The sequence below is a fragment of the Rhinatrema bivittatum genome, chromosome 13, assembly GCF_901001135.1.
Source record: "Rhinatrema bivittatum chromosome 13, aRhiBiv1.1, whole genome shotgun sequence".
In the NCBI taxonomy this organism is placed as follows: Eukaryota; Metazoa; Chordata; class Amphibia; order Gymnophiona; family Rhinatrematidae; genus Rhinatrema; species Rhinatrema bivittatum.
Genome location: NC_042627.1, coordinates 80,449,454 through 80,465,580, shown reverse-complemented (window position 1 = coordinate 80,465,580; position 16,127 = coordinate 80,449,454). Strand labels below are relative to the sequence as shown.

Genomic DNA, 16,127 nt, shown 5'->3' with positions numbered 1-16,127 from the left:
TGAATAGTGTGTGAGATATACATTTATTTAAAAAATCACTAAATGAAAACAGTACTTTATAAAAAGCATTTAACTTTTACAGATTCTCCTCAGATTCTGAGTTTGACATATCAAACACTGACTAAATTACAGTCTCCAGGAATGAAAGATAGAAATGAGAACTTGATAACAGATCTGATGCACTATTACAGCTGCCAACCAGCTGGTATTTGGCTGGCATAGTGGGGGTTTTAAGGGAAGCAGCAGCCACCACCAGAAACTCCCTCCCCACTATGGACCTTTTTATTCTTCAGAGACGGAGTCGGTGTGCGCTCCACCGCCAAGCCCCGTGGTGGCCTCGCTCCCCCTACTCTCCATACAGCAGGCAGTAGAGTAGAGTGCACGCTGGCTCTCGCTGGTCTGCGCTCCTCGGCACAGGAGATTGGAGGGTGCATTAACAGTAGAGGAAGAAACAGTACCAGGGCATATGGCCATATTTTTTATTTTTTTACATGTGCAACTCTATCCACCAATCAATATTTAGAGATAATTTTCAGTAGCCTGTCTGCACGTGTGTGCACTAATTCTTAGATCACACAGGTTCTTCCTTTTTGTATTCGCGCACACTGCACCAGGCACAGATTCAGGCACAGGCAATATAAGCCATCATCTCTGGTGCCACATTTTGATAGGCTCTGGAACATTGCCTGCTGCTATGCCTCTGTCCAGGCCTGCCTCCCGGCCACTTATCTAAAGCGGCAATATCCAGGAGACCCATGGCGGCAGTGCCAGCAGCTTACAAAAAGAAATTCAGTGCGGGGCCTGGCCTGCGGGTTTCCACAGTAACAGGAAGCCTGTGTGGAAGGAGGGGACAGGGCGGCTGCAGGCCCCGCACTGAATTTCTTTGTGTAAGTTGCTGTCACTGCTGCCTTGGGATCAGGACACCGCCACTTTAGGTAAGCAGCTGGGAGTGGACTCCCCCCCCCCTCTCAGGGGCGAGGGTGGTGCCTGCTATGATCTATGAGCATCTGCTGTTCGTGCTGGCAGCCGAGCGCCTGGACTTCCGAGAATAGGATGTGTGCACTTTCCTCCTCCTCCACCCCTGGAATACCTCGCACACTGTCATGTGGGCAGAGGAGGTACCTTTCAGTCAGAGCAGACAGCTTTCATAATTGTCCTCCACCTGGCATCAATATTTCTTCATGTGTACTTGGGAGATGCCATGCATGCCAAGAAATGGAATTAAAAGAAGGAGATAGACTTAGGCCCTGGAAATGGTGAGGCTGCAATATCAGACATTGAGAAAAATGCAAACCAGAAAGACTTGCAAAATACAGACCTCATGCACCACATGGAGACCTCATGTGGTGCATGTGGAGAAAGCTTTGGCCTTTTTTGGAGCTGGAGGATTTTAAGAAGCTTGTACGTTCATGCATGGTCTCGTATTTAGGCTATTGCAATGCTCTGTTTGTGGACCTTCCACAGCGTCTATTTCAGAGATTACAAATTAGCCAAAATGTGGCAGCTAGAACGGTATTAGGATATATGAGGAAAGCATTGGTGAGAAAGATGCTTAAGGCTTTACACTGGCTCCCAACAGGACGCTAATCCTGGCTTTCAGGATGAGGAGAGAGACTGGGCCACGTTATCTCTCTGATAGTGTGGCCCAGGCCAAAGCTTATGTTCCACTGCTGGGACTCTGCTCAAGATGGCGAGAAAAGCTCAGGCCAAGGCAAAAGCCTTCTCAATAGTGGCACCTTCTTGCTGGAATAAGATGCCTGGGGCCAGTAGAAGGAAGTCGATTACCTGACTTTCTGCAAAAATTAGACATGGAGCTTTCCCAAGGATTATGTGGATTAAGGATAAATGGGAATGGTAAAAGGCGCCTTGGGGATATCTGGCATGTCTGAGACGGTTTGCAAGAGGGGAGAGAGGGTGGGATGCATTGACAGTATTGGTAGTTTTGCTGGGAGTTGTATGATGAGAGTCTATCAATAGGCTGTGTACACTTAGGTCAGATCATTTTTAAATAAATCAATCAAATGTTGAGAGTGGCAGATTGCAGCTAAGTGCCGAGGCTGCAGAAGGTGAGTCAGCTGGCAGGGGGGATTGAAGGCTGACAGGCCTGGGATCGCTTTGGGGCTCTCCAGGAGTTTCTAGGTTCTTGGGGGTCCGGGGAGATTACGAATGGAGAGAAAGGGAGCTGGACTTGAAACGGGTGGCCTCGCTCTGGCACCAGGATTACCATTGGGATTCCTCCTGTCACTATTACCAACTCGTGAACAAACTCTGGCTGCCACATTTTTACTGCCAATGTAACTTTTGGACAGGCCTCTATTTTACAGTCTGTAACTATCAAACAATGCCATGGCCACTTCCCTCTTTGCCCAAGCTCTTTTCCTGTCCTGTCCAGCTGCTTTCTGTGCCGCTTGCTTGTTACAAATCAGTATCTGGCAAAACCTGCAACAAATCCTTCTTTTAAACCACAGCAGAAAACCATGCACACAACATAGAAAAGGACAGGATGTTTTTTAAGGACATGAAATTATTTTTACAGACTTTACAGAGGTGTTTTTTGCTCAGTTATTTTTACTGTCAGTGAATTTACTGAGCTTTGGCATCTCTGACCCCCCTCCAGGCCGAGAGAGACGGGTTCCTTTCTGACAGCTTTTTATTTTGCAGTGGAGGGGGGGGGAAATAAGAGGGGTACTCAGTGTGAGGGGCAGAGGCAACACTGGCAACTGCTTAAGAGTCCCAAATGTCCAGGCCAAAGAGGAGCCTGCTTCGGCTTGTTTTAGGGCCATGCGCTGGCAGAGTTTCAAAGGGCTGCCACAGTGGCACCAAAATCTTAAATCTGGCCCTGCTGAAGGGCACATGAGAGAGCGAGAGGGAGGGGAGTGCATGGGACACAGGAGAAGGACAGAACAGCACAGAGTGAGAAAAGGGCACGGGGAGGAATGATTTGCCTTCACTCTCCAAGGGCTGGGTCTGCAACAGATTTACCCAGCTAAAGTAGTGGAAACCCCGTAACCTGTTTGAAATGTACCTTAGAAAAAGCCAGAATGAAAAGTGATATTTTCTGGCTATAATACAAGTGTATCTTATCTGTGGCCCTTCTGTCCAGTGTTTGTCCGCATTTGGCTTTGCTTTTATTTAGGAATCTATTATAAAGCAGGTTCACTTTTACATTCACAAAAACAAACAGCTCCCCTCTCCCTGGCTTGGTGACCACCGACAGACCTTTTGAAAATTAACAGTCAAACAAGCCCTGTGAACCTTCCAGTAGCCACATACATGCTTCAGGCTACCTGAAATACTCGAGCATCAGGCAACAGTTACAAGGGAAGGTGCGACAGAGGAGATTTTGAGAAACAGCTACAGAACTGATTCCTTTTATAGAGGCAGAGAGGCAAGCGTGCAGTCCAGATCTCATGGTTTAAATGCCCCTGCTCCCTGCATGGGTCATCCAGCAACAGTTTACAAAGAACGTCTCTAAACTTTCCAGCCCCATTCTCCACTAATATCATGCAGGCACAGTAAGTGCTTAAGCAGGTCATTCAATCATGTTTAGACAGGATTACATGTACATATCATTACTTTTTTGTACAAAAAGTAATTGGTGCATCATCCCAACTCTGCTCACTCAGCCCTTAGCTGTCGAGCAGGTATTCAGTCATGGTGAACGCTTCTGCTTTGGAAGTCTCCTCTTTCTTAAATATCAGTTTATTTTCTTCCGTGATTCCCAGGATTCCTTCAATATCTTGCACCGTTTCCTAGAAGAAAGACCAGAGATGTATGAGTTGTGTTTCTCTGATTCTCTGATCAAAGGGGGGCAAACCACGGCCTGGGTGACCCTTTAAACTGGCCTATGGTGGCGAGTTGGGTCCCAGAGCTTTCCACTTCCAGCTGATCGTAACAGGCCATCAGTCCTTAAGGACTCTCCCCACCCCTGTTCTTCAGCCATCAGCGGGAGCCTCTCCGTATTTATCAGAATTCCACGAACACATGTACAGGAGGAAGGTCCTTTTCAACAGAAAGCAGGCTCTGGAACAAGGGATTACAGAATGAGGGTGAAAGGGAGTAGACTTAGGAAATCTCTTTTTATAGAGAACATGGTGGATGCATGGCACAGCTTTCCTCTGAAGGTGGAGACATGGACAGTATCAGAATTCAAGAAAGCATGCGACAAGCACAGAGGAGGAATGGGAGTATAAAACTGAGCAGACGTGGATAGGCTCTATGGTCTTTAACTGCCATCATGTTCTATAGTTCTGAGCTCAAGCACCTCCACGCCCCCAGTCGCTGTCCACTAGCTTGCTTTTGGCTAATCCTCCAGGACCACTACAGGATTATGGACAATTACCTTGGTGGGTTTAGTGCCACCTCTGCGTAGCCTGGCTTGTCTTTGCTCTTATTTTCCTGTGTGAGAAGTGTAGAGTCTGTGCTCTTTGTTCATGTGTTACTAAGGTAAGGTAAGGTCTAGGCCATAAAGTCCCAGACCTGCAGGCCCTAAAGGTGGAGGTGGACATGAACATCGTTGCTGTTACAGAGACACGGTTCACCGAGTCTCATGATTGAGATACAGCCATCCCAGGCTATAACTTATTCAGGAAGGGCAGAGAGGACAGGAAAAGGGGGAGGAGTAGCTCTTTATGTCAAAAACAATATCCAAGCAACTGAAATGCAAGGGACTTGGGGTAGGGAAGAAGCTTTAGGGGCCGTCCTAAAAAGAGAAGATGATGCTTCATTCAGTGCTTCCATGAGTGTGGTCTGCAGGCCTCCGATTTAGGACAGAAAAGCTGGACAAAGAGCAGGTTGAAGACCTCTAAAAGGTCGGAAAGAAGGGAGAAGTGTTGTTCAGTGGAAACTTTAATCTGCTGAATGTGGATTGGAGAATCCCTTCTACAAAATCTGCAAGAAGAAGAGAGATAGTGGATGGCCCTGCAAGGGGCTCTGCTCAAACCAATGGCAATGAAACCCACGAGGGAGGGAGTGATACTCAGGCTGGTGCTCACTAACGGGGATAAGGTCTCTAATGTCCAGGTAGATGCTCACCTGAGCAGCAGTGATCATCGGACAATACAGTTTGATATCACATATAAAATACAGAGAAGTCTCGTGAAAACGCGAGTTTTGAATTTCACAAATACGGACTTTGTCAAAATGGGGAGACAGCAGAGCTCTCCTCCCATAGGCTCCAACCTGCCTTTCTCTTCCTCTGACTAAGAGGCTGTGGGAAAAGGGAGGATGCACCTGCAAAACCGGACTTTTAGCGCCCAATCAGTACTTCTGACTGGACACTGTACAGAATGCCTGAAAACTTGGCTGTCCGGTCCCAAACTGGCCAATTGGCAACCCTAGATGTAGTGTTGCCATGTACAGTGTTAAGATTCTCTGTGTAGATGGATTAACTCATAAGAACATAAGAACATGCCATACTGGGTCAGACCAAGGGTTCATCAAGCCCAGCATCCTGTTTCCAACAGAGGCCAAACCAGACCACAAGAACCTGGCAATTACCAAAACCTATTAAGGTTTTCCATGAAAATTTGTTACAACATTATTTTTGTTCATACGTCTCCTTCCATCTTTTCTTTTAGCAGAAGCTATAATCATATCCCCCCAGTGGGATTAACCCCCCATATCCTAAAGGTGCCAAAAGTCCAAGAAGGGACCATCCTGTGCTCATAGCTCAGATGTTAGCCCTGTGCTGCACACACTGTGTGGCTGATAATATGTGAGCGGTTTGCACGTCTGTGGATCAGGGAGAGGTGTTTTCAGCCCTTTGAAGAAATGAACCAGAATCGTTAGTTAATTAACACCTCACCTTAAAATTGGTCTCGCCTTGCATATTAGGTGCTGATATTTCTTGATGGATGATGAAGAGATTATGAGCAAAGGTCATGAGGGCCCCCTGGAGATGCTCACCGATTGTTCTGTTAAAGATATTCAAACAGATGAGTTAAGCAGCCTGGCAGGCCTAGAGAACAATCACCATCCCATTCCTGCCCCTCTGCTGATGGGCCGGGAGATATGAAGGATGAGGCTCTCTCTTAATATGTCAACACAAAGGCTTTGTGTTATAAATATTTCGTTTATTGATCAATTTACCACAATCCAGTATAAGTTCAGTCCTTGTAAGGAGGAAGCGGAACTGAACTAGCGGCAGACAACGGTAATAGCACGCCTGCACGTTGGACAGCGTCTCAGCACGTCCAGCCAATGCATCAGTGGTTCTCAGAACAAACTCAGCCAGTCTGCTTTTCAGGATAGCCACAGTGAGTATGCATTAGCTAGATTTGCATACAATAGAGGCGCAGTGCATGTAAAAACAACTCATGCATATGCTAAGAATAACATAAGGAAGCAAAGGAAGGTCGTGCCTTGATTAGAAATCTTTCAAGGTGGACAAAGGTGAGTGGCTTGGCAAAGTGTGTCTGGACTTTCAGAAGGCCATCACAGACTCCTCAGGAAACTAAAAGGAGACAGGACACTAATTGGCCAATGCAGAAAGGGGTGTTCAGCCGAACGCACCATCTTGCCTGCTCTTCAACACACATTTTCTGTGGGTAAAACTGCTGAAGCAACAAGGAATTTGGCCGGCAGAAAACGTGCATTTCCAAACAGGAGCACTGCTTAGTGACCTCGCATGGAAATCCCGTGCAGCCGAGGGCATTAAGCAGAACTCCCCCATGCAGAAGGACTGCATCTGGTCCTTGTGCTTTTTTTTTTTAGCACCGGATACTTAACCCCTGGTTAGAGTTGGTGTTAAGTTTCCAGCAGTATGAAAAAAAAAAAAAAAAGAGTAAAAAAGTTTTACAAAAGTTTTAAAATAGATAAAAAAAAAATCTTGGAGAAGTGCTGGTAGCTGCCATCACCACTTACCCAGATAAATATGGATTTATCCATTTATCTGGCAGCAGGAGCAGCCGCCAAATAGCCGCATAAGTCAGTACTTATTTCTCTTATTTACGTATAGTCCGCATTTCCAGACATGTGTTCAAAGTGGATCACAGTTAAAAAAAACATTCACAATTTAAGCACACATATTACAAAACGAAATATCTTTAGTTTGTCAGCCTGCTCTATTACATCATCCGGGATCACCATAATTTGTTTCAGTTCTTTCAAACTGTCACCATTAAATACCATTTCTGGCACCAGTATCTCCAACCTTCTCTTCAGTAAACACCAAAGCAAAGGATTAATTTAGATCTTTCCACTAGAGCAGGGGTGGGCAGTTCCGGTCCTCGAGGGCCACAAACCAGTCTGGTTTTCAGGATATCCCTAATGAATATGCATGAGAGAGATTTGCATGCAGTCTGCCTCAGTTGTATGCAAATCTATGTCATGCATATTCATTAGGATATCCTAAAACCTCGACAGGTTTGTGGCCCTCGAGGACTGGAATTGCCCACCCCTGCACTAGAGCCTTGTTTTTCCCTAAGTACCCTTTTAACCCCTCAATCATCTAACGGGCCAACCAACTTCCTCACAGGCTTCCTGCTTCGGATATATTTAAAAAACATTATTATGAGTTTTTGTTTCTATGGCCAGCTTCTTTTCAAATTCTCTTTTTGCCTGCCTTATGTTTTGCATCTAATTTGCCAGTGCTTATGCTTTTCCTGTTTTTTTCAGTTGGATCCTTTTCCCAATTTTTGAAAGAAGGTCTTTTGGCTAAAAATAGCCTCTTTCACCTCTCCTTTTAAAAATGCTGGCAGTCGTTTGGCCTTCCTTCCACATTTTCTAATACTTGCTTTGATGGACTGTTATCTCAGTACGGATTCTTATTTTACTGTTTTGTCTTTTTGCCTGTTTTGTTTGTCGTTTGGGTTCTTGTTATTTTATGATCGTTTTTATTGTAACCGCATAGATCTATGGATACTGCAAACTATAAATAAATAAACAAGTAAATAACTTTGTTCTCCTGGAACACCTTTTATTCTCTGGCTAGATTTGAGTTAGGTAATGACTTAGCTGGAGACGTCACCTAAATATTCAAACGCTGATATTTAGCCAGATAACTTGGTGAATCATGTGAGCAGTTTAGTGCTTCTGACCCACGCTTATGGTGTTCCTTACCTAAGGCTCTTACAGCTAAGACTTCTTCGCTGTGATTTGGAAAAGTCTTTTTTATGCAAGCAAGCCTTTGCAGAGCTGCTGGAAGAGGGGAAAATGAGTTGAAACATTATTATGTGGTATCTGCTTTTTTAGGCCTGCATACTCTACCAGTTTTATCTGTGTTTAAGAAGTGAATTGTATGAGATTAGAAACATCATCTGCCTAGAAGGTAAATAAAAACTTCTCTTTGAATATGGACCCCTAATTACCTAACAGTTTGGAAAAGCCTGCAAGGAAGGATGGTGGTAACAGAATGGAGTAGCGTCTGTTAGACCTAAAGTTGACATTTCTGAAGGATGCAGCCGTTGCTACTTTAAGCAATTTGCTGGGCAGAGTGGCTTGGCCATTTTTATCGTCTGTCTTTCTCTACATTACTATGTTCCTAAATGACCTGGTTTGCCTTCCTTTACATCTCATTCTTGGCTCAGTCATTGTTTTCTCTCACTGATTTTCAAAAGCATTCATACACTTAAAACTGGGCTTTTCATGTGTAAATAATGCACGATACCTGAGTAAGTGGACTTCTGAAAATTGCTACAATCTATGCTATTGAATTGTCCATAGGATTTACCTGGATTAAGTGCCAGTAAATGGCTTTTGAAAGTCGCTAGGATAATTATGTTACATTTACACGTGTAATTCCTTTGAAATTTCACCTGTTTATGTTTATAATTGTAATTTTAAACTGTATATAGTTTGATTATGCTTGTTTTGCTTACATTGCTATGATACTTTTATATTATTTTGATTGTTGAAATTTTGTTAGCTATAACATCTTTTACCATAATACTGTTACCCTAGTTGACTGTCTAAACTATGCTATGTATAAATTATTTTTGTTATCCTGTAAGATTCGTGAACCCTTGTTGCTGTGGTGGAATTGGCCCTGTTGGTCTCCACCAACAGCTGGCAGAACTGGACAATGATCAGGAGCTTCACCTGATCAGTCCCTTTCCCCTTGGGTTCTGGAGGCCAGCAGGCGAGAGTCTCTTAGGGAATGGTTATGACAAAGGTCCAGAGTCAAGCTAGGGTCAGAGGCAGGAGGCAGACAAGGGCAATCAATATTCAGGCTGAGCTCAGAGTGGTCAAGGTCCAAGCAGGAGTCAGTTCAAAGGTAGGCAAGGAAGTAAGAATGGGTGCTGGCTGGGCTGGAGAGGCGAGGCAGGCTGGCAGGAACTGGAACATGGATGCAGCAATTGTTGTTGCTGAGGCGAAGGTAGGAAGTCCTAGAAGGCTCTTTATAGGGCTGAGTGGGCACTGAGAGCAGTTTCCTGAACCCTTTAAGTTGTGTGTAGTCTGGCTTTCGCGCATCTAGAGGAGCATAAGAGCGGAATGCAATGGTAGTGTCCTGCCACGACAAAAGGGGTCGGCTGCCTGGCGTCGAGCGTGTGGTGTGGCTTGCGGGGTTACCTGCAAGCCACGAAAAGTAACATATCCGCTTTCCGATGTAAATGAAATTGCAGTTAATCAAGTAAAAAAAAAAAAAAAAGACAAATTCACTCAACGCATAATCAAGCTATGGAATTTGTAGCCAAAGGATGTGGTCAAGGCTGCTAGCACAGCGGGGTTTAAAAAAGTTTTGGACAAGTTCCTGGAAGAAAAGTCCATAAACCATTATTAGCCAGGTAGACTTGGGGGAAATGCAACAGTTATTTCTGGGAGAGAATAACAAAATGTTGATCTGCCAGGTTGATTGTGAACCGATGTGATGTTACTAAACAAATGTCGGTATATAAAAACTTCAAATAAATAAAATACATTTTCTTAAAGATTCAGATTGCCTACTGTTGGAAACAGGATGCTGGGTTCAATGGACCTTGGTCTGACTCAGCACAGCACTTCTTTATTCATTGTAGATATCCTGAAAAACGGACTCTTTAAATGTGTTCCAAGAACTGGGTTGAGAACTACTGGCATAGATATCAGCACCTTCATCGTTTATCCCAGGGGTAGCGGACTCCAGTCCTTGAGTGCCACAAGCCAATTTTCAGAATATCCACAGTGAATATGTATGAATGCGTTAGCATGCAGCGGAGGCAATGGATTTCATGAATATTCAGTATTTATTTATTTTTTAGTTTTATATGCCGTCATTCGGTAATGCCATCACAACGGTTTACATATTTCAATAAGGGGATATTAGGATGGGTAATACAAAGATCATCAACAAAGAAAGTTTGAAAGTACATGGAAAATAAAGGTAATAGGATAACAAACTATGGGAAAAACTGTAACAATTATAATAGGAGATGAATCGGCGTTATGAAGTCATTAGGAGTTAAGGATGTTGAGATTCGTTTGGGAGTTCTGTTGCTGTGGGGTAGTTGAGAGAGTTAGGGTGTCGTTGTAAGCTTTGAAGAACAGCCAAGTTTTCAGATCTTTTTTGAATGTTTTTAAGTTGGATTGCATTCTAAGGTCTATCGGAAGTGAGTTCCATAATTTAGGACTGATGGAGAAAGCTCTTTCACGGGTTGTTGTTAGCTGTGCTGATGGGACAGGGGGAATTTTTAGAAGGCCCTTGTTGTTTGAACATAGGTTTCTTTAAGTCAAGTGAGGAATGAGGTTAGTGGATGACCAGTTGATTGATCATTATGTATAAATTTGTGTGTGATGGTCAAGGTTTTGCATTCTATTCTATCTGTAATTGGTAGCCAGTGTAGGAAAATAAGGATGGGTTTAATGTGTTCATGTTTTTTTGTGCCAGTTAAGATTCTCGCTGCTGTGTTTTGTAGGATTTGGAGTGGTCTGATATAGGAGGCTGGTAGACCAAGTAATTGAGAGTTGCAATAATCAATGCTTGAGAAAATGAGCAGTTGAAGAACAGATCTGAAGTCTTCAGTGGTTAGAAATGGTTTTAGGCGTCTTAGTGTTAATAGTTTGTAATATCCTTCTTTAATTTTGGTTGCAGTGTGGTTTTTTTATGAAAGTTCATTGTCTATGATCACTCCTAGGTTGCGAGTATGAGTTATTGGGGAAATTGGTTCTTTATGATTCTCGAGCAAAAGTGGAGGTGAGGGGCTAGGTTTTCGTTCCATGATAATTATTTCAGTTTTGTCAATGTTTATTGTAAGTTTTAAGTGGGTTAGTAGTTGTTTGATTGTGGATAAGTATGTGGCTGTTTTCATATAAGTTTCATCCAGTGAATTTTGGATTGGTATTAGAATTTGTATCTCATCAGCATAGAGGAAGTGGGTCAAGCCAAGATCTTTTAGTAAATGGCATAATGGCAGAAGGTATATATTGAAGAGTGTTGCAGAAAGAGTGGAACCCTGAGGCACTCCAGTATGTAGGTACATTTTTTTGGATAAGGTGTTAATTGAGACTTGATAGTTTCTATTGGAGAGGTATGATGAAAACCATCGTAGGGTTATGTCGATAAGTCCAATATCAGAAAGATGGTCCAAAGAATATTATGGTTAACCGTGTCAAAAGCTGCAGAAAGGTCTAGCATGATGAGTAGGTATTTTTGTCCATTGCCAAAGCCTCTGAGCAAAGTGTCATTCATTGAGAGTAATAAAGTTTCAGTGCTGAGGTTTTTTCTGAAACCATATTGATTTGGATAAAGGATATTGTTTAACTCTAAGTGATCTGAGAGCTGAGTGTGAACAACATTTTCTATGATTTTTGGCTAATAGTGGTAGGTTTGATATAGGGCAGTAGTTAATTGGATTGTTTGGGTCAAGATTAATCTTCTTAAGGATAGGCTTAATTACTGCAGATTTGAGAGAGTCGGGATAAATTCCTTCTGTAAGAGAAAGGTTTACTATCTCTGTGTGTTAGTGTTTGAGATAGTTGTGGGTGGATCCTTGGGCCGGTGGCAGATGACCACGCCCCCAGGGGAAGATCCCGAGAGGGACCACTGGTCAGGCTCAGAGTTTGGAGACAGACACACACTAGTTCTTTTATTAAACAGTATATTGAACCACCAGAGGTGGCAGTAGTGAGCTGGAAGCGCCCGGCTGGGCTGTAGTCCCTCAGATACTGGAACAGCGATTCCGGATAACCGAGTTGTAGAGAAACCGAATATAGTGAGTAGGCAGGGTATGCAGAGTTCAGGAACAGACCCTTGATGGTAACACTCACACAATAGTTTCTTAGAAGCAGCTCAGGAGCTGGAAATGAATTAGGCTCTCAAGGAGCGAGTACCTGGTTCCAGGGAACGCTCTGAGAGAGAGATGGTAACTCACTGGTGTTGTAGGCAGCGAAGACTTCCTGGCAGAAGTGGTATTCAGTAGCAAGTCCGGGAACGTGGGCCCTCGAGGAGTGAGTACCGGTTCCAGACTGCGACCTGTAAAACAAGAAAGAGAGCGAGGCCCCCGAGGAGCGGGTACCCCTGGTAAAGTCCGAGGAGGCAGAGTAGCAAGGTATGCGGAGAGCGAATCCCATCCGCAGCGATACCTGGAGGAAGATAGGAATCCTTTCCGTTGCTAACTCGATTAGTTAGCGATTTCAGAGTGAGGATGACGTCATCTCAGGGGGACGCCCCTGAGGTTTGCGCCACTGCTGGTACTTGAGTCGGGGCTGCGCCGTGCGTGCGCCCTTAGGCTTCTGGGAAACATGGCGGAGTCAGCGTCTAGCCGGTCCGGGGACGCCAGAGGAGAACGGCAAGAGGGAGTCGCCAAAGAGGTAAGGTAGGCGTAGTGAAGATGTCGGGCAGCGATGGCGCAACAGTGTGAGTGTTTTAGATAATATAGTTTCAATCGATTTTAACGTAGAAATGGGGATACAGTCAAATGGGTGATTGGCAGGGTTCATTTTATTTAAAGAGAGATTGAATTTCAAGGATTGAAGCTGTGTCAAAGTTTGACCATTTTGGGATTTCATTAGGATTCATTATAATGTTATGATTGTAATTGTCGAGATTATTGTTGATTAGATTTATTATTTTCATATTAAAGAAGTCTGCAAATTCATTGCTTCCAGTTTTAGTGCATGGTGATAAAGGTTTGTTTGCAGTTTTTGTACTATAGAAAATAACATTCTTGGGTTGTGATGGAAATTATTAATTTTCATAGAAAAAAATTGTTTTTTGTGTTGATAATAAGAGATTTGTAGAGAGCTAGAGCGTTTCGATAGATAGATAGTAGGACTGATGTTTTGTTCTTGCGCCTTGCCTTTTCCTTTTTCTGAGCTGATGTTTAGCAGTTCTGATGTTGTTATTGTACCATTGTTTATGATGATGAGAGGTTTTAATAGTCTTTGAGATGACAGGGTTTATGTTGTCAGTAACAGATTTGGTTATATTGAACCACGAGTTTATGCATTTTCTGAGTTGGCTAGATCAATTTTAGATAATTCGGATTGTAGTTTTTGTTGGAGAGTTTGTGTGTTAAAGGTAGGGCGGTAATTCACAATCTTAGGGATGTTTTGAGATGTTGTGAGGTTTAGTTTGGAAGTCAAATTGGTTTGAATCAGGTGGTGGTGTGACCAGGGGATATTAGTTATATTTGTATTATAAGATAACCAATTATGTTTGTTGATGAAGATGAGGTCTAAAATGTGACCAGCTTTGTGCGTAGGGGCATTAATGATTTAACTGCAGCGTAGATAGCGCATCAATGAGAGTTTGGCAAGTTGAAGAAATAGGGATTGTATCCATGTGAATGTTGAAGTCACCTAAGACAATAGTAGGTTTATATCTCACAGTATGGATATCGTGCAGCACTTGAAGACAAGAGCCGCCTACCCCTGACTTGGCACCTCTGTGGGCAGCCATATTGGCAAGAGTGGCACAGTAGACATCCCACACAGACTGATATCTACTTGGTTCATGCAGGGTCTGGAGCTTTTGCCTTCTGAAGGAGCTGCACAGGAACAAATGAGTTCCTGAAAGTTCATTTTAAAAGGGAAAGGCGCTGCATGCCAGCGGGGAACTTTTTTTCACTTTGAAATAGATGCAGGCATTTCAAAGTGAAACTCGCCACACCTTTCAGTACACGGAGAGGGGGTGGGTCATTTTCTAAATACTGTTTTAGGTAAGGAAATGTGTTTATCCATATAAAAAGTTTTGCAAATGGTCCTGCCCAAGGTTAAGAATGAGATTGTTCAAGATGCACAGACATTGGTTTTATTTTACACTGGCATATTTAACAAGAGGCCCAAAACTCTTCATTGTATTGTATTTCCAAAGGAGTTAATTAAAGAATGATTTTATTTCTTGCAGCTCCAGTCAGTGTTGCACTTGTGACATCACACATGATGTCAAAACGTCAGAGCCAGGAATGGCAAAGTTCAGGTCCCTTTAGTGAATGAAGAGATACGGTAGCACCTGCAGGTGGGATTAGATGGGGGAAAGCTATGTGTGTCCGCTGAAATAGTCTCGGTATAAATAGAGCCACGTTGCACTTCCCGGAATCCCTGTGTTTACAGCGGCTACACACAGCGGTCTAGCGAAACTACCTCATGCAGGATCTCGTTGGCCAACTTCTTACTTAGCCAGCTTGCTCTCTTTCAAAACTGCCCTTAGAATCACTACAAGGCAGAGCTAGAAAAATCATAAAAGACCTATAGCGACTACTACTGGAGGCTGAATCTTTCAGAGAAATATTCCCAGGGGCTGGCTCACTGCTGCCATGAAAAATACCCCATGCCAAGCCTCTGCTCCCTGGACTAGCTGGGGATGCTGCAGAGGCAGAATTCACAGCCCCTGAGGTGGGTGAGGCTGTGGGACTCTCAGCCATTGCCCAACAGTGACATCTAGTGGCCAGACTCATTCACGTTAGCTGGGTCCTGGAGGGAGCCGCGCTTTGTGGCTGCTGCCCATTGCTGCAATGACTAGGCTGAGTTAGGATTAGATATAGAAAAATAGAAGAAAAGCCATGGGTAGTCATGATGCTGTAGCCCAATTTATTTAGTTAGTTAAACTTGAGTTCTTGCCATATACTTTTGGCCACGAGTGAATTACAATAACATAAATCTGCCTAATGTGCAACCTTTATTTACAAATATAAGTACAAATGTTGAAAATGTTACGATCTCAGCTGCTATGCAGCCTCACCTGATGACACCTCCCTACCAGCAGAGGCCTCCGCTCAGGACTGTTCTCCCCATCACGACCCGGGTCTCATGCCAAAGTAACCAAATACACAAACCTTCAGAGTGCAGTGTGTCTTATGCACTCCAAAGAAAAAAATGGAAAAGTTACTATTTCACCTCTCTGCAGCCCAGGACAGATCCACGATACCCCCCTTCCATCCATAAAATCTCCCCACATATCAAAAAGGGCACTTTCCGCCTCTTTGATACCATGTGCACATGTATGCACGCATGTAATAAAAAATTATAACAAAGGCGCGTGTATGTGCACTCGGTATCAAATAGGCTGAAAGCCTCTACACGTGCGCCCAAACCCCAATTCTGGGCCAGTGAAGCAGCCAGGATCCCCCTACTATAGAATATTCTGGAAGACAGGGCAGGTAAGAAAAGGAATTTTATTTGGCCCAGCAAGGCTGTGTAGGTGTTTGCGAGAGAAGCCTTTGCTTTCACGACCACGATATTAGCAGCCGCGACCTGTTATAATGGTGGCTATCCCTCGATAAAAACTTTTTCCCCCTCTACCGCATCAAAAAAAGGTGCTATTTCCGATGTTAAATCCTGCATTAGAGTGCGTTAAATTTTTGCAGCATGCGATAGGAGTCTATAATTTGCATAAAAAGCTGCGGGACGGGATAAAGATCGCTCGTTAGACCACTTTTATCACACAATGAAGCCCTAACACGATTTGATGAATGTAATCCACTTTGAAGAGCCTGAAAATGCAGAATATAAATCGTAAATAAAAATAATAAAGTAAAAACCCACCCAATAAAAACCCAGTCATGTCCTCCTATCTTCTTCCCATCCCTCTCCCTCAACCCATCACTCTTTCCTCAGTCCCTGTCCGATCCTACCCCCCTCTCTAACCCTAAACCCCCACTCCCTACCCTAAATTTGGGTAATTGGCTGTCACTGAGCTGGGAGCCCAAAGGAACTAGAGGAAACTGCTGAGCCAATAAAAAAGAAAAATATTCCAGCTGCTCCTAATCTGA

The 16,127-nt window shown here is 43.7% G+C and overlaps 1 protein-coding gene across 1 annotated transcript in view; it reads right to left on the bottom strand.

Moving 5' to 3' along the window:
- Positions 1-4: 4 nt before the first annotated feature.
- Positions 5-16,127, bottom strand: part of LOC115074654 (IQ domain-containing protein H-like) — a gene marked incomplete at its 5' end in the record, with an annotated part of 119,976 nt that continues 103,853 nt past the window's right edge. Inside the window, 2 exon segments of the mRNA XM_029574294.1 lie at positions 5-3,752; positions 5,807-5,915. Coding sequence (XP_029430154.1) covers positions 3,630-3,752; positions 5,807-5,915 — 232 coding nt within the window.